This window comes from Athalia rosae, unplaced genomic scaffold (genome assembly GCF_917208135.1).
Source record: "Athalia rosae unplaced genomic scaffold, iyAthRosa1.1, whole genome shotgun sequence".
Lineage (NCBI taxonomy): Eukaryota > Metazoa > Arthropoda > Insecta > Hymenoptera > Athaliidae > Athalia > Athalia rosae.
In genome coordinates this window covers 136,169-154,130 of record NW_026019231.1, presented here as the reverse complement: position 1 = coordinate 154,130, position 17,962 = coordinate 136,169, and the positions used below count along the sequence as shown (strand labels likewise).

At 45.1% G+C, this 17,962-nt stretch overlaps 2 protein-coding genes across 2 annotated transcripts; both read right to left on the bottom strand.

Annotated features, from left to right (window-relative positions):
- Window positions 1-1,600: 1,600 nt before the first annotated feature.
- LOC125502191 lies at window positions 1,601-2,757 on the bottom strand. The gene is made up of 2 exons (XM_048659986.1): window positions 2,743-2,757; window positions 1,601-2,651 (listed from the first exon to the last, which is right to left on the bottom strand). The coding sequence occupies exons 1-2, from the start codon at window positions 2,755-2,757 to the stop codon at window positions 2,031-2,033; spliced, it is 636 nt and encodes a 211-aa protein (XP_048515943.1). The 3' UTR covers window positions 1,601-2,030.
- A 4,297-nt stretch (window positions 2,758-7,054) lies between these two features.
- LOC125502190 lies at window positions 7,055-7,828 on the bottom strand. Its single transcript, XM_048659985.1, has one exon. It carries the CDS (start codon window positions 7,826-7,828, stop codon window positions 7,055-7,057), a length of 774 nt encoding a protein of 257 aa, XP_048515942.1.
- Between the last annotated feature and the right edge of the window lie 10,134 nt (window positions 7,829-17,962).

The window sequence follows — 17,962 nt, the reverse complement described above, 5'->3', positions numbered from 1 at the left end:
ATCTTCCCCCTTACGAGTCGTTCCACCTCCTCTATTTTCCTGCGCAAATCGGAGACGTACTCGGGAACGGTCAGAGGGTCAGAATCCTCTTGCGGAGGGCCACGCAACAGTAGAGACGGAAGTTTCAGCTCGCGTCCGAGCGCCAACATAGCTGGAATCTCTCCAGTCGTCTCATGTTTAGCGGACCGATACACCAAAAGGAATAGCGGAAGATGCTCATCCCAATCCCGTTGATTTTCATCGACGTAGGTCGCCAGGTACTGCAAAATCGTGCGATTGAGGTGCTCGACCATGCCGTCTGACTGGGGATGAAGGGGGGTAGTCCTTGTTTTCTTGATTCCCAAGAGTTTCATCGTCTCTTGGAACAAAGCCGACTCGAAGTTGCTGCCCTGATCCGTATGAATCTCCAACGGGACACCATGCCGGTAGATCACTTCATTCACAAGGACCCCCGCGACAGTTTTGGCGGTGAAATCCGGGATCGCAAAGGCCTCGGGCCAACGGGTGAAGCAGTCGACAACCACTAGCGCATAGCGGTTGCCAGACTTCGTTTTCGGAAGTGGACCCAAAATATCCAGAGCCATCCGTTCACCTGGGGCCCCGACATAGTATATTTGCAGGGGGCCCTTGCCTCTCCCCCGCGGTCCCTTCCTTGAAAGGCAGAGCTCACAATGGCTGCACCAGTTTTCAACATCCGCGCGAGAATTCGTCCAAGAGAAGCGCTCACGGACTTTAGAGAGGGTCTTCAAAAACAGGGAGTCCCACTGGGCCCACAGATTCTCTAGTTCCGGACTGAAAGGAGCGATATCCTGCCATTCAGGGCGCCTTTCGAGCTTCTTCCAGTCAATAACCTTCTTAAGGTCTGCATCTCCCTCCTGATGCGACTTCCAGTCCGAAAGATCATCGGAAAGAGCCAAGGGCCTTATTGTCGGCTGCTCTCGCTCCTCGTGGCGCGGGCAATGACGACAGGCGTCCGCTAGGCACGGTCTCCGTGAAAGACCGTCAGCATTACCATGAGCGGTGCCGGGGCGATGCTGGATCTCGAAATTATATTGCCCGAGCCTCTCGATCCATCGAGCAATCTGACCTTCGGGAGATTTGAAGGACAGAAGCCAACGAAGCGAAGCGTGGTCCGTCCGAAGAAGGAATCTTCGCCCAAAAAGATAATGATGGAAGTGCGCAATCGACTTCACGGCAGCAAGGAGTTCTCGCCGTGTAACGCAGTAATTCTGCTCCGGCTTACAGAGAACTCGGCTGAAGTAGTCCACGACCCTTTCTTCTTCATCAATCCTCTGCGACGAAACTCCTCCGATTCCACTCAACGAAGCATCGGAGTCCACGATGAAGAGTTCATCGGGCATCGGGTAGGCGAGGATAGGTGCAGTGACCAGCCGACTCTTGAGATTCCGGAAAGATTCTTCGCAGGCAGAACCCCACTCAAACGGAACGTTTACTCCCGATGAATGATGAAGGGGGCGTGCAAGGGTGGCGAAATTTTCCACGAAACGACGATAGTAGGTACAGAGTCCGATGAAACTCTGAACCTCTGGCTTGCAAGTGAGGCGAGGCCATTCCACCACTGCCTTGGTTTTAGCCGGATCCGTCTTAACGCCATCCGCAGACACGACGTGTCCAAGAAAATTCACCTCCTTCTGGAACAGGTGACATTTCTTCGGACTCATTTTGAGTCCAGCGAGACGCAGACGCTGGAAAACTGCTTTGTGGTTCTCCAGATGCTCCTCGAAGGTCCTCGAGAAGATAATGATTTCGTCCAAGTAGACGAGGCAGATTTTCGGGGTTAGGCCCTCCAATGTTTTCTCCATAACCCTTTCGAAAGTAGCCGGAGCGTTGCATAAGCCAAAGGGCATGACTTTGAACTGCCAGAATCCCCCGACTCCGGCGTTGAACGCTGTTTTCTCCCTGTCCTCGTCGGCCATTCCGACCTGCCAATAACCGCTCTGGAGATTAATCGTCGAAAACCAGATTGCGCCCGAAACTGCATCAAGAAGATCCTCAATGTGGGGGAGCGGTTACGAATCTTTCTTCGTGACATCGTTGAGCCTACGATAGTCAACGCAGAATCGCTTAGTTCCATCTTTCTTGGAAACCAAAACGATCGGGGAGGCCCACGGACTCGAAGAAGGCTCAATTACCCCATTCTTTTGCATATCGCTCACTAATTTGAGGACTTCTGCCCGTGAGGCTAGGGGTGGCCTCCGTGCGGCTTGTTTTATCGGGGCGGTACCTCCAACATCAATTTTGTGTGAGGTCATCGAACAATGTCCGACGACCTCAGGTCCGCTAGCGAACGCTTCCCGAAAATCTCGTAGATGCTCCGTGAATCTTCGCTTCTGCGGCTCCTCAAGATTCTGCAACGTGCGCTGCAGGAGATCCTGCAGGTACGGGGGGACTTCAGGGAGCTTGCCCTGGGTTTTACTCGTTGATGATGTCCCTCGGTGGTCAACGGGAAGTCTCCGGACACAGGGACCGGTCCCCCGTGGGTCAACAGCAGTAGTCTGCCGGACTCGAGGAGCGTTCCCTCGTGGAAGGGAGAAAAATCCGGTCCGCGAAAGAATGACGACATCCTCTTCCCTCCCCCGGAAAAGTGCACAGGTTTCACAGGTTTCCCGGCACAGCAACTCTTCAAACGACTGGTTAGGAGGGGAATTCTCATATCATCTATAACCAAAACATTATCACGCGCAGAAATCTCGCAGTGATGGGACCTCAAAAAGTCAATACCGAGGATCCCGTCATCTTCGATCTCCGCAGCGAGGACCTTGAAGGTTGTCCGGGAGGAATCTTCTCCGAGGATGATCTCGACGTCGCAAGATCCAAGCACTGGCGTAGTGTCTCCTGAGACCGTCCGAAGGGAAGACAAACAACCCGACCTGGACGAAATATTTAAGAGGTCAGGGCGAACCACTGACACTTCAGCGCCTGTGTCGATCACCCAAAGGCAATCGACACCGTTCACGGTACCGGAGGCGTAAAGGCCCGTTTGCCGAAAACCGCGAACGAGAAAAATATTTGAATTAAATGAGGGACTTGGTTGATCCAACTTTAATGGCAGCTTATGCCCTACAAAACTGCCACCCTTTAGTTTTTTCCCCCGTCGGTAGGCTGCCTTCTAGTAGAAGATGAGGCGGGGAGTAGAGGAGCATTTCCGTTGTATCTATTGTCCATTTTGTACTTGTTCGGCGAAGACCGTCCTCGCGGTGCCTGTCGCCAATTCGCGGACCCCGTTGCGGTGGTACCGGACTGACGAGTCGAGTTGTTGTGAGCCCGCGCCCAACAATTCTGGATCTCATGTCCATTCTTCTTACAATACGAGCATCGGCGACCCTGAGGAGGAAACCGGCAAGCATCTCCACGGGATCTAGAACTCGAAGCAAACAGTTCGGCGCAAAGGTCGGTTAAAATATCCTTTTTCAGCTGCGCTAAAGAATCCGCCTTAGGAGCGAGATTCCCGGCAGGAGAAGGAGAGTCGACGTTAGTACGTCTGACACGCTTCGCGGCGAAGTCCACCTTATCGATAGCTTCTACTTTCAGAGCTTTAACGATCGTTTCGCGAAGCGTGGCAGGAGCGGCAAGACGTAGCGAGTGACGTAGTTCCGGATCGATGAGCGCATTGATGAAGCGGTTCGTGGCCGATTTTTCCCTAGTCTCCGGAGCGCATTTCCCCAGAGCAACTCTGGCCAAACGCTCGATATCGTTCCTCAACGAAGCCAGGTCTTCTCCTCGGTGCTGGCATCGCGTTTCGAACTGCGTCAGGTGCAGTTTGGCCAGGTGTTCGTCCCCGAACCGAAGCTTTAAGGCAGAGCGAAGCTTTTGATAGTTAGCCATATCCGTCTCGGAAAGGCTAGTCAAAACGGATACAGCAGTAGCCCGAAATGCGCTAGCAAGTACACCAGCCTTGGTCGGCGTGTCCCAGGCGTTGTGCCTGGCGATCGTCTCGAACTGACGGTCATACTCGGACCAGTTCGAGAGTCCGTCAAACGTGCCAACCCTGATCTGGTGACGAGCAGTAGGCTGAGGCGGAGTGCGCAAAGAGCGAGAGCCAGGTGCAGAGGTTCTAGCCTCTACTAACTCTGCTGCTGCAGAAACTGGCGGAGATCCCCTGGAGACCGCTTCTGCATAGGAACGGCGCGAGGGAGCGCGTCCCGACGAGGTCTGCTTCTGCTGTGGAGAAGCAAAAGAAGCAGGTGCTCTTGCGGCACGAAAAGATGCAGAAGCCGGACGTTGGGGAGCATCCCCGCTAAAAGAGGGAGAATTCGCAACAGGGGTGACCACCTCTCCAGGAGCAGCCACGCAGCGAACCCTAGAAAAAGCACGGAACGCTCGTTCCGGATCCCGGGGGGTCGCTAGGCCTCCCGGACTAGCAGCTACCGAAATAGGAACTCCGCCCGAAGGCGATACTTGAGGTGTCCTCGGTGCTGGAATCGGGCGTGCAGCGAGCAGCGGCGTCGGGGGCGTCCTTGGAGCAGGAGAGGGACGTCCAGCTTCGGCCAATATCCCATGGTTTTTCAGAAGGATCGCCAACCCGGTTACTTGCTGCTGGAGACACGCTAATCTCTCATCTGCAGCTTGTAACTGCCGGATGAGGACCTGTAGGGCTTCCAAAACCCCGGAAGAAGGTTCGCCGGCTGCAGGATGTACAACCGGAGCGATGGCAGGAGAATCCTCTGCAACCGCTTGGCTACGCAGGCGACCACGTAGATCCTTCTTCAATACCATTTTTAAAGCACTTTCACCCGCGCGCGTATTGGAATTAAGACAATCTAAATCCCCAGATCCCACTTCTGACACCAATGTTACTCCGGGCGGATAACCGGAGTGGGAATAAACGGGTCAGGGGATTAGATTAGCAATAAGTCTGTTTTATTCAGAAAAGGTGCGTGCGCTCTCTTCACTAGTTCTGAACAGACTGTTATTTACAATAATAATAGCCACCTAGGCAACGTCAGATTGACAAACGTCACAGACATCTGACGAAGAGTTTGGAGGTAGCGCCAAGAGGAGGCGGCTAACTGCCCGTGGTCAATCATCATGACGTTGGTCACGACGTCTTGACAGCGCGACAGCAGCCCTACACGACTGGCACTAACCTACCTATCGGACCATGCAATGCGTTTACGCTGAGATCCCGTGCAGAGATTTCCCCCAGCGTAACAATATGTACTTGGTTCGGATTAATTGTAACTTTGAAAGAAATCTGAAGATGTGTCCTTGTCACTGGCACAGTAGGTGTTTAACGATCGGAGTCTTCTTGGCTCATCACTTGATAGATTTTCGGTAACCAACTCTCGACTCAATTCAAACCACTTGGACCAAAACGTCAGCGTGCCTCGCGACTTTAAAAACAATTGATGATAATTTCGATTCGGCCCCGATGTTGGGGTTGAGGAAGAGTAAAACAAAAGAGAGAAAATGTACAGCTTGCATCGTCCGTACACTGACCGCAGTCTTCCCGTTACCCTGGTAGCCGCTGTCCATCTATCCTAAACCTTGTCACGCGCCTACGTGATCTACTATTATTATAATACTATTCCCATGTCACACTTTCCGAATATAGGGTTGCAACCATCGATTTCTTTCGTCACTTCTTATTTCTATGCAGAAGTTGATGATTCTGAAGTGGGCTTGGACGTCGGTAAAATTGCAGAAATGCAATCATCAAAATGAAGTACAATAGAAGAACGTGCAATGACCGAAAATGAAAACCATGAAGTATAGCGACCGATGATAGATTACAAAAAGAAAACGGATAAAAACAGTGGGAATAATTCCGTACGGTGGGATGTAACACCGGATATAGTGAAATTGACAAAAATGACGGAATCGATGGGAATCGCAAAATGTACAAGAATGGTGAAATTGATGAGAATCTTGATATTGACCAAAAAAGTCAAATTGAAAATGATGACGAAATTAATGAAAATCGCAAAGTTGACAAAACTTGTAAAATTTGTTACGTCGGTAAACGCTGCCACCAATGTTACGTAGGTAGAAGGTTCACCGGCGTTATTATTTGGGTTCGTTTTCGTTTTATGCAACTAAATGCAACTGCAGGAAAGGATTCGGAGTGATGAAGGTGATTAAGAGTTTGTGAATGATTATGATGGGAAAGTATATTATTTGCCAAGCTCGGGGCGGCTTATAGGCGTAATCAGACGTGTTTAGGTCTCGAAAAGTAATGATCATTATTGACCAGGCTCGGTGAGGCTTACAGGTGTGTTTGATGAATATTTGTAGATTGACCGATCCAGGATTTCTTCGTTTGACTAAGGAACTATGTCCTGGAAAACCGTACTGTTTGGTTCTAAGTTCGGGAGTAATTTCAATATAAAGATTAGGGATAAGGTAAGCTTGGTTTATTGGAAATAGAGGTAGGTGGAGTGAGAGTGCACGTGTAGCTGACAGGGTGCAAATCGGAAAGTCATTGCACTTGCATGTCATGCTGATGCAAGGTCGAGCAATGACCGATGGCAATTGAAATAGTGAGGCAGGAAAAAGGATATCGGGTTGCATCTGGTGAAATTGGTGGTAATAATTGATATATATTGGGAATTGGTAAAAACAGTTGGGCGAGACGATTGGACCAAGGTCCGGACGTAACACCCCCTCGTTGAAAGAAGCATACCGTCGTGAAACGGTGGTATAGTTATGTACGCGAAGTGTAAAAAAATTCAATGAAGGAGTGTCTGATTACGCCTATCCGTAATAATTGTTTACATCGGAGAGAAAATACAATTTTTCCTAATGATAGCTTATCTTGTAGTTCATAATTATCCGTATGGTGAAATGCTATCTTACGCTGAATACAATGTTCTAAATATTAGTGTATTGTTCAATTCAATTTTTGAAAATGCTTCATTCACTTTTACAGGCATGTTTTTACTCGAATAATGGTGATTCTTATTATGAATGTGTTGACAAAGTTTGATATTTCTATGTTATGCTAATTTCCTATAGGCCTGTCGTATTGTATTATTCAGTTATATCCGGGCGCTCGGTCCTCGAGGACCATTGTGCCCGAGCCCTTGCGGGCAACCTACACCATGAGAAAGGTAGTGAGGTTGGCAGCCCTGGCAAAGAGCAGGAGCCTATCAACTCCTATTCCCTTTATACCCACTTCGCCGGTGAAGTTAGGTCCGAAGGCCTCCGTACGGGGGCCCACTAGACCCCTACACCGCACTAAGAGGTGTTGTGGTGTTTCCGCTTCTTTGCCACACTTAGGACAGCTCGCCTCTTTCCTGAGTCCAAGGTGGACGAGGTGTCTGCCTGTGTACCAGTCGCCCGTGACAAGCCCTATTACGCTTCTCAGTTCAGTTCTGCTGAGTTTGATCAGCTCCTCACCGAGCCCGCTCGAGGGTCCCTCAAACAGGCCCCTCGTGTGTAGCATGTCCGGTGCATTGCCCCAAAGCTTTGCGAACTTATCCCTAGCAATCCTCTTTGCTAGTTTTTTGACATGTTCCGTAGGGACCCCGATTTGGCAGCCCCTGTCTCGGCCATGTCGTAAAGCTCCCCTTTTAGCTAGTCGGTCTGCTTCGATGTTACCCTTGATGCCTTTGTGCGCTGGCACCCAGAGCAGTTTCACGCGGTTTGATTGCGCTAGTTGTCTCAGCAGAGCTGTGTATTCCTGTACGAGCTTAGATCTCACCACGTATACGTCGATCGATCTAACAATAAGCGCTGCTCTGCTGTCACTGCAGATGTAGATGTGCTCGCCCCTGTATCCCAGCGTTAGGATTTTCTTGACGCAGGAGAGTAAAGCGAACACCTCTGCCTGAAGTACTGTAGCGGTGTTCCCTAGTGCCAGCGACATGCTTAGCCTGGGTCCTCCGGACCAGATTCCAGTTCCCGCTCCTTCTCTTTTCTTTGACCCTTCAGTGAACCAGACGAGCCCTTTTGGGTGAAGAAGCGCAAGTTTATTCTCCTCCTAGGATATATCTTCTTTGATCTGTACCTCGTAGGGCCTTTTAAATTGGTAGAGATTGGGGCGTCTGTCTCCTCCCCCTGGGGGGGGTCCCACCAACTCCTCCATCAGTCGGAGTATAGACGTGTGCCCCCTGCCCGAGCCTCGCCGTAACCCAGAGAATCTGAGTCGAAGAGCCGCCCTCCATGCCTCCGTTTCCACTTCTATGTGTGGAGGCGTCAAGTTGAGGAGAGCCCCCATGGCGAGTGTAGGGGTAGTTTTCATGGCACCCGTTATTTCCAAGGTTGCTAGTCTGTAGACCCTTTCCAGAGCCTTACGGTTGTTGGCTCTGCCTGTAGCAGGCCATCATATCACGGCAGCGTATGTGATCTTCCTATAGGCCTAACTAACAGGTGTTTATACAGCTTTTTTTTGTTTTCGGCTACGCGCTATTTTCCAATTAATTGCCAGATTATTGATCAGAACGATATTTATTCAGTTCAGTTTTAATTTATTCAGGTGAACGATTGTTGTCTTGCGCGGGGTCAGGTATATTTCCGCATTTATTTCGTTAATCACCCTCCTAATGACGTATAGAACTTCATAATGATCGTCGAGTTTCGTACGTCCCTCGTTCAACAAAAATACGCGTCGACCGACTTCGAAATACTGCATGTTGATTTTTCTATCATGTATTGTTCCAGATTTGAGTTTCGCATTCTCCAGATTCTGTGCGGCGTGTTTGCATGCGTCTGAGATGTTGTTTATCGGGGCAAGAAAGAATGTGTCGTACGTTAGGGTAGTGGCTGAGGGTGGTGTCAGATTTGTCGGGAGTTTTGCTTCTATTCCATAGATAAGACGGTGAGGTGTGTATCTGGTGTTGTTGTAACTGAATATCGCGAATCTAATATATTCGTCCCAATCTTTGCCTGCGCTAGTGAAATGTTTGATATATTCCGTCAAAACTATATAGGTGCGTTCCAGTGATCCGTTAGATTGCGGGCGGTAGGCGGTCCTGTGAATTTGTTTAACTTTAAATAGTCGGCAGATTTTTTTTATTACCGTGCCCATGAAATTTCGTCCCTGATCCGATAATATCGTTTCCGGTATCCCGTATCGCGTAATGTATTCTTTTGCGGAGGCCGTTCCTATCGACTGCGCGGTTGCATCTTTTATCGGATTCGTGTCAAGGAATTTCGTGAGGTTGCATTGAATCGTTAATAAATACTGGTTATTTGCATTAGTGATAGAAAGTGATCCTACGATGTCTAGAGCTACTTTGTCGAAAGCGATGGCTGGTGTGTCTGTGATGATCATGGGTAGTCTTGTTTTTACCCTAACTAATTTTTTCCTTTGGCAGCTGTTGCAGGTTTTGATATACTCCTGGATTTGTGCTTTTATGTGTGGCTAAAAATGATTTTGTCTAATGCGGTTATACGTTTTTGAAACGCCCTGATGCGCGCCAAGAAGAGAATCGTGATATTCTTTGATGATATTCGGTCGTGAGCTTTTTTCCGGTATTGTTGTTGTGTTTAAACATATAGTGATTTGTGTGTTGGTTGTGCCAAAAACGTAATACATCATCCTCATGATTGTTGTTTGTCTAAAATCGTCTAGACCCATTCCTGTTACAGGGATGGCCAGAGATTCGACTCTAAGTTTTTGTAATACGGCCGATAAATTAACCAAAGTATTAAAAACGTCGTACAATCTGTTTAGATCAGATTTGCGTGATTTAGTTACTATGGTGAAGATGTGTTTCGATTTTCGCCTTGATGTGACTATTTCGAGTTTCTTGGGACTTTGGTTTGCGAAGCTTTCCCTGTTTACGTAGCCCTTATCTGTCAGCTGTTTTTCTAGGTCGGTTGCCCATGTACAATCTGCCACTACGAAGTGCGCGTAGTTATCGTTCAGCATTGTTACGTCCGACCGTGGTTGGTTGGAGGGGATCGTTCGCAACAGGAGTTTGTCTCGATTTTTTGGGTCCAAGTGCGACCACTTTTCACCTGGGACTCGAAACCAGTACGAAGTTTGGAAATAGAGATGATTAATAATAATAATGGTGAAGTTAGGGGGAGTTGGATTCGCAAAGGATTTTCTTATTCAAAGAATGCTTTAATTTTGTATGCTGACCTTCTTGGGTCAGTTTTATCGATTGTTCTATAGTTAGGATATTTAGGGTTGAATTCTATCGGTATGGATTAGGGGTAAGAGTTAGAGGGAGATGAGGAATTAGAAGAGTTGGGAATTGCAGGGATATGAGGTGAAGAGAACAAGTTTTCTGAATTAACGTAATGGTCTGAAATAAACCGTGGGATTTCGCTTTTCGGAATGGAAACCGATTGTTGGAGTTGTTTTTGAAGGCGACGAAGCTGGACCCTGCGTCCTGCTCTTCCCCTCATCAGAGATTACTAATATACTTGTCTCATAGATTTACGAAATAACTAACTCGTACGAATTACTTGATCTTTGAGATAACTAAAGCTATGGTGAGCGAGTTTCTCAACGGTCGTATAATTTGAAGAAAAAAAGTCACTGAGAAACACAACTACAGCTATGGTGAGCGAGTTTGCTTCAACAGACCATTTCCTTTTAAGAGTTTTGAAATTGGCAAAATTCGAAGAATTAGTTAATTGAAATAAGGGCGAATTTCGAATGAATAAATGATCATGTTTCCAAAATATAAGATGAAATACAAGATTCATAAATATAGGAATACTAGCTAACTGATGATCAGAAAAGTCAAGTTAGAATCGGGAGTGTTGCGAATTAGGAAAATGAGAATTTGGAATGAGACGAGTATGTATGAAAATAACAAGACCTTGCTTGGACTGAGTTGGATTGACGAACTGACAATGAGTATCTCGTTTGAAAGTGAATTTTTGGAACTCGTCTAGGACTGACTGGACTTGACTGAACTTGGACTGAACTTTTTCTTGAACTTTTATCGAACTGAATCGAACTTCTTGGAGTTTCTCGAACTGTGCTGAACTTCCTGGACTTTTCCAAATATATATACTAAACCTAAACTAAGATTTAGACTACTATGTAACGATGACTATGACTACTTAACTATTACTACGACTACTGACTAGTGCTTAGTGCCGAATAGTGCTATGACTACTACTAGTGCGGGACGCGGATTTTATAGTGAGATTTTGGGGGCGGTGTTTTGTAAATTCCTACGATTGGTTAGAATTTTCTTTCGGGGGTTCTTCCAATCGTGTGTGATTATCTATTTTTCCAAAATGTTCAAAATATCCCATTGGTTGGGTTTTTCTCCCACTTGGGTCTGTTTGTCTTGGGGTAGTTTTATGGGGTACAAACACTTGAGTTTTATTACTATCTTCGAGAAATTATTCGTTTTTTCACAGGTTACTATTATTTAATGAACAAACTGAATTTTCACCAACTCCAAAATGGAAAATTCCTATTGAATTCGAATCATTGATTTGTGTTTTTGAACGAAGGTTCTATCATGATTCTTACGGATTTTGTATTATAAGATTGAAATTTATATATGGAACCACGGAATATTTCGAATTCGGAGTGGTTTACAATATTAAGAAAAAAAACAAAAGGGTCTTGAGCTGCAAATGTCTGTGTGGATTGGGGATCTGTTCAGATTATGCCGGGGTTTCACAACCGACACATCTGCAAGATCCCAGCTTCGAATCGTCATCCTATGAAACTTAGTTTGCTTATAATCTAGGGGATATTGGAAATTGTGAATTTTTAGAAGTACCCGTGGGACGTACCAGCATTATTAGCCCGTCATTAGAAACTGCTACATTTTTAGGTGAAATGATTGACTATATCGTGTGGATGAAGTTTCCGTAATTATGTTCGTTATCACTGTTCGCTTCATGTTGCACTAGTGAATCGGGTAGGTCATGGACTTGTGTGTTACCTATGCTCCTTTCGTTGGCCGAGATCTCAGTTGTCATCTGATCGTTCGAGGGGCGTGTTGGGGGTTCCGGAGAAATCGGAGAAGAAGTTCGAGGAGGTGGATGACGAGGTGGACAAAAAGGTGGTGGGGTTCTAGGCTTCAAAAAGATCGGTCTATGGCTTTCTGTCGATTCGGGTGTGGATTTTGCCGTAGCTGCGTTTGCTAGAGAGGAGATGACCGATGCTGTATCTTGTTCTGATTGTTCATCGTGTACGGGGTTTACGAATTTACAAACCGTGATTTTCAAGTCTAGGTCTTTGAAGATGTACAAAATTATCTGCCTGACTCTGTACCATTGTAATCCGTCGAATCCGAATCCTAGCTTTGTTATTGATAAGGTTTTCACCTTGTCCTTCAGTATGACCTTGTTCAGAGTGGTATCGTACAGCGACTGGTATGTTGGTTTTTCGTAATGCTTCGCCTTTGTTATCAGGTTATAAATTATACGTCGCGGATACGTGGTTGATATTATGTCAGTAATCTCAGGGTGTACCGATTGTAGCATTTTTTTGCAAATCAGTCCCCTCTTCACCATCTGGTCCGCCATCTCAGCAGATGCTTTGCAGTCAGCTGAGATGCAATGTGCCCAGTTATTCCTTTGTTTTAGCAAGTCCGCATTTATTTCCCTTATGAGCGTTTGCCAATATCAGTGTGTCCGCGTCGCTTAAGAATTGACAGGTAAGAAGGTGTGTAACCCGGTGCGCTTGTGGAGCTACCTGCTACCTCACTGTCCGGTGTCACGTTGTCATCAGATGGGTCCGTGTTTCTGGGTCCGGGTGTAAGTGTGTATTCCACACGTATGTTTCTGGAACGATGTGTGCTCGCACTGTCGTCACTGGATTCTCGTTGTTTCAAAGTTTTGTGTGTGTATTTTTGTTGCGCGGGTCTTTCTCGAGATGTTGAAGTGTTTTCATCCGTGTCGCTCGTGTGATTCTGAGGTTTCATCCGCCGCGGAAACGGTTTACGGTTCTGCATTGGTGCTTGTATCTTTCGCTTGGTTATTGTTGTATCTGTCGTGCATGTATCGGAATGCATTGTTAGGTGATCGGTTCTGTTTTGACTCTTTCGCGGTGCTGGATTGCTGGAGGTTTCTGTTAGTCGCCCTCGTTTGTTCATTCGTAGTATCATAAAAATATCCATGTCGTCATCCGAGGACAGTTCACTGGTTGAATTATAGCTATGATCCGTCAACTGGGGTTCTTGTATCAGTCGTTCACGGGGAGCGGGGTTTGCAGATTTGTCGGAGGATTCGCGTGGTCTAGTAGGGAACCGATGCGCTTCTTGAGCACAATTTGGTGATTCTGATACTGATGTTTCTGTTTCTGGTCTCGGTCTCTTGGCGTGAATGGTAAGAATTTAAATCGCATTAGTTGGTGAGTTTCTCGAGAGCGCGTCGGCGTTAGAGTTAGCACCGCCCTTTCTATACACGATGTCGTATGAACATTCAGCCTCCAACGTAAGATTCGAGATGTTCGGTCTTTTACGCTATCAATCCAAATGAGTGGCTAATGGTCCGTTACCAATGTGGAATTGCAATCGTATACGTATAGCCTAAAATGCTTGACTGCAAGAATGATAGCTAATTATTCTTCGTCCGTTGTAGAATAATTCGTTTCGGCCTTTTGAAGTGTTCGCGATGCAAATGCTATGGGAAGGTCCTCACCTATCCTGCCCTGACTCAGTACCGCGCCTATCGCGTAATTCGATGCGTCCGTTGTCATGACGGAAGGTTTTTCGAAGTCCGGGTACTGTAAAATCGGTCCAGCACAGATAGTGTCGCGCAACAGTTCGAATGCTGCCTGATGCTCGGATGTCCAAAGGAATGCTGTATTCTTCTTTGGTGGGTCATTCATTGGCTTAGCGATTTTGGTGGATTCAGGAATAAATCTGCGGTAGTATCCGATTAATCCCAGAAATTGTTTGATCTGTTTTGTTTCGTTGCATCACGCATAGGCCAATGTCCGCCTGAATTTTGTCCAAGGTTCGTTTGGATCTATATGCGCGCTTAAGGTCTCTGAGTGTATCGGCGAGGTTTACCGACTCTGGCTTCATGCGCCTAGCTGCTTTGCCCTCTGATTTGAGTTGCACTAAGAACGCGAATTGAGAGTAATCTTGCGAATTTATTAAATTCTGAATTTTATTGACTCGGGTCACGAATTCCCGGTACGACATATTTTTTCCATTGAATGTCGGAAGTACGGCTAAAGGTTGTCGCCCACTTGCCCGGCACAGCACAGCGCGGCACGTCCCGTCAAAAGACGCATAGCATTAACCCTTTCGGTACGAGCGCCGGATATATCCGGCATCCATATGATGACCTGTGTGGACGAGAGCCGGATATATCCGGCATCCATCCGATAACCTGTGTGGACGAGTGCCGGATATATCCGGCATCCATCCGATGACTTGTGTGGCCGAGTGCCGGATATATCCGGCATCTATGATATGTGACAATCCGTGTGAAAAAACAAACAAGTGACATCTATATACAGTCTATACAATTATATTTTATTTTACCGACGTATGAGATATGAATCTTATTCAAAAGATATTTCGCGCTCACGCATAAAACCTTGAATTGTTACATTTTTTAACAATTGCTCTGTGTTTTTATCTGTGTTAATTGAGTATCAGCGGTGCGACAGTTCTATCCTAATACAGATCATTTTAACAAATAGTCTTTTGTTACAAGAATTCTGGAAAAACAGCTACAGGTATAATTGTCGTTTGATTTCAACTATTTTATTAAAAAATTTAGAGGTTACCCTTTTGTTCGAAACTTGTATAGATTTTACTTATAATTAATAGAATTTTATATAAATAATTTTTAATATTGAAGCAACAACCAACACTTGTTGGAAAAAACATTGTTTTATTAAGCACAGTTCTTATTTAACCCTTAGGAAAATGTTAGAGGGTAGACTGACAGTGTGTTATACGATTCCTTTCGGCCGAATCAAGACAGTTTGTTATAAGCACATTTTCGGCGCGGCACCTCGTTCAGCGGGGGTATCATGACGGACAGAGCGCCCGTACCGAAAGGGTTAAACCAATGGAAATAAATGGACGATCGCTCACTAGACCGGCACAGCACAGCCCGGCGCGAATGCTGACGGAAAGGATCACCGGAACCCAATCCTTTCCGGAAAAACGACGGTTCGTGCTGTGACGGACTGGCCAAATGAGCGCATCGCCGGCCAGCGCCGGCCAGCTCCTGCGAGCATCAAGTTGTCGAAACTTGTCAAAAGCATCGCTATTTTGCAATATTCCGTCAGTTGATGTTCACAGCACATCGAGCCAAGTTGATCAAAATGGATGAAGAAAAATTAATTTGCTTAGTTCAAAAATACGAGGAACTGTATGACTTTAGTAATAGCAACTATCACAATCAACAACGTAAGGATAACGTATGGGAGGAAATTGCAGGAGAAATGAATAAACCAAGTGAGTATTTATATTGATTTATTCACACATACATTGACGGCGGTTGTACGCAGAGGTTGGAATAGTCTTGTTTGAATTCGATAAATTTTTTTTCTCGAAAAATAAACGAATGTGTGACAATATAAATCAATGTGTGTAATGTGTATCAATGTATATATCAATGTAACTTGAACTTAAATATTTTTTTTGCCTTTTCTAACCATTGCTGTTTGCCACGGCACCGAGCCGGCTTCAGAGTTGAAATAATTTTTGAATTTATTTCTAACTTCCAATGCAACTGTAGTGAAAGATCCTCCTATTCTCGATATATCCCTTAATCCTTGTGAGGTTCGATTATCTTCATCAGCTTCGGTCCAATGGCATACATCATTTTGGAGAAAGTTATGTAAACAACATGTAGCAAGAACAACTTTATCAAGGTGCTCAGGGATAATTTGCAAGCGTCTCTGATAAATACGAAATCTCTTTGTTAAAATTCCGAATTAATTTTCTGCAATTCGTCTAGCTCTACTAAGTCTGTAATTGTATATTTTGATTTCCTCGTTATTCAGTATTTCGCTACCAGGTTGAGGACGCATTGAATGTTTGTGTAAAGGAAAAGCCCCATCTCCGACGAAAACGTACGGCAAGATTTCATTAGTGCCAGGTAAAGACTTGTCTTGAGGTAAATCCAAAGTAATTCTGCACAACTTCTTGCCGATTACCGAATTTGCAAATATTCCCCCATCGCTATTTCTTCCATAAGCACCTACATCAATGGCACTGAATCTACCATGAGCATCCACAAATGCAAGTAAAACGATACTAAACGTTTTCTTGTAATTGAAATATAAGAATCCACTATTAGGCGGTTTGTCAGTAACGATGTGCTTCCCATCGATGGCAGCAACGCAGTTTGGAAAATTCCAAATTCTTTGGAAATCCCGTTCGTTTGTTAACCAAGTATCTTTTGAAGGAGTACGCATTACCAATGGTCTCAATGTTTGCCATATGGCCTCACAAGTTCCATACACGATATCGCGAACTGTTGTTTCTCCAAGTCGGTAGCTGAATGCAATTGTTCGAAATGTGTCTCCCGTACTAAAAAACCTAGAAAAACAAGCATAATCTATTTAGATAGTGCGAATTTCAAAATTAAGTATTTTAATTTTTAGCTTCCGAATGCAAAAAAAGATGGAGCACATTGAGAGATAGCTATCGAAAATCTATGAAGTGTCAGAAGACTCAAAGTGGCGAATCAGCAGCAAAAAAAAAGTGTTGGCGTTATGATAAACAGATGTCATTCTTGCGACCTTTCCTAGCAGACAGAAAGCAAATCACTAATGTTGATCAATCTGATTCATCGGAAAACGAAATGCAGCAGCAAGACACCGTAGAAAGCAGTTATGCTAATGTAGATGATTTTACCAGTCCCGTCGACATTGCAACATGTTTACCAACGCCTAGATCAGAACCTAGATCCCGTAGTGCTGTCTCAAACGAATCACGAATGTCAGGACAAAAAAAATCTAATATTCGACAGACGAAAAATACACTGTCAACAGCAGCAGTTCTTCAAAATTATTTAATCGAAAAAAGCAACCAAAAAAAACCGAGACCTGAAACATCGAATACTTCCGACCCAATAACAAAATTTTTTGATTGCATGGCTGAAACGGTAAAAACGTTTTCTCCACAATTGCAAATTGAAGTGAAGTCAAAAATATTTGGGATTGTTAGCGATGCAGAAACAAGGAACATGAATTTCAGCTCGATGAGTCCACCTACAAGTCAAGAAACTGCTTTTGCTAATCAACCCCATCGATTTACGAACTCCTATCAACATAATCGGGCCACTATACGACAAGCACAGTTTCAGCAGCAGACGTATCAGACGCCATATCCGCAGCCTCAAACACAGCATCCTCCAGCTATTTCACCGACGCTCTATTCTCAACCACAAACACAACGTTCTTCAGCCTTATTATATCCGCTGTATTCTGAACACAATGATTCAGTCTTGACTCCTATTCCATCACCTTCGAATGATTTCGTCGAAGATAACGCTAAATATCACAACGCCAACAATGATAACGCAAGTATTTAAAGTACCATTTTGTATTCTATACGTTTGAATAAAAAAATAGTATTTGTAGCTGTGTACGCCTACTAAATTACTATAAAAAAAAGATTTGTTTCTTCTACTTTTTAAGAATGCAGTATAATTTTTGTGTCTCGATACTTGGTATATTAACTTTGAATAAACATTTTAAAAAAGTGCAATAATGATTTATTACTTACCTTAATGCTACAGCAAGTCTTTCTTCTTTCGATATTGCTCTTCTAAATGAAGTGTTTTCAAATGTTAGTGCAGGCTCGAGAAGGTCGAGAATTTCAAAAAATTTACTGGGTGACATTCTAAAATATTGAAAAAATTTGCGCTCGTCTTCTTTTAAATCGTTAAATAGATGATGGAACTCTCCATGCCTTGCCCTCTTTTGATTAATTGGATGGACCCACATCCTTCTTTTTTTTTTCAAATTTTCTTCTTCGGCCAATAATGCGGCCACTATGATGACATCGTCATCAGAACTGCTGGCACACATGTTCTTTCACTAGTAGATGTCAAATAAATGTTTTTTCAAATCATCCTTAACTTGTGGCCTGCCGGT

Bases quoted from the DNA above. Each gene is read 5' to 3' on its own strand.
- LOC125502190 (XM_048659985.1), bottom strand. From the start codon at position 7,828: ATGTCGCTGGCACTAGGGAACACCGCTACAGTACTTCAGGCAGAGGTG.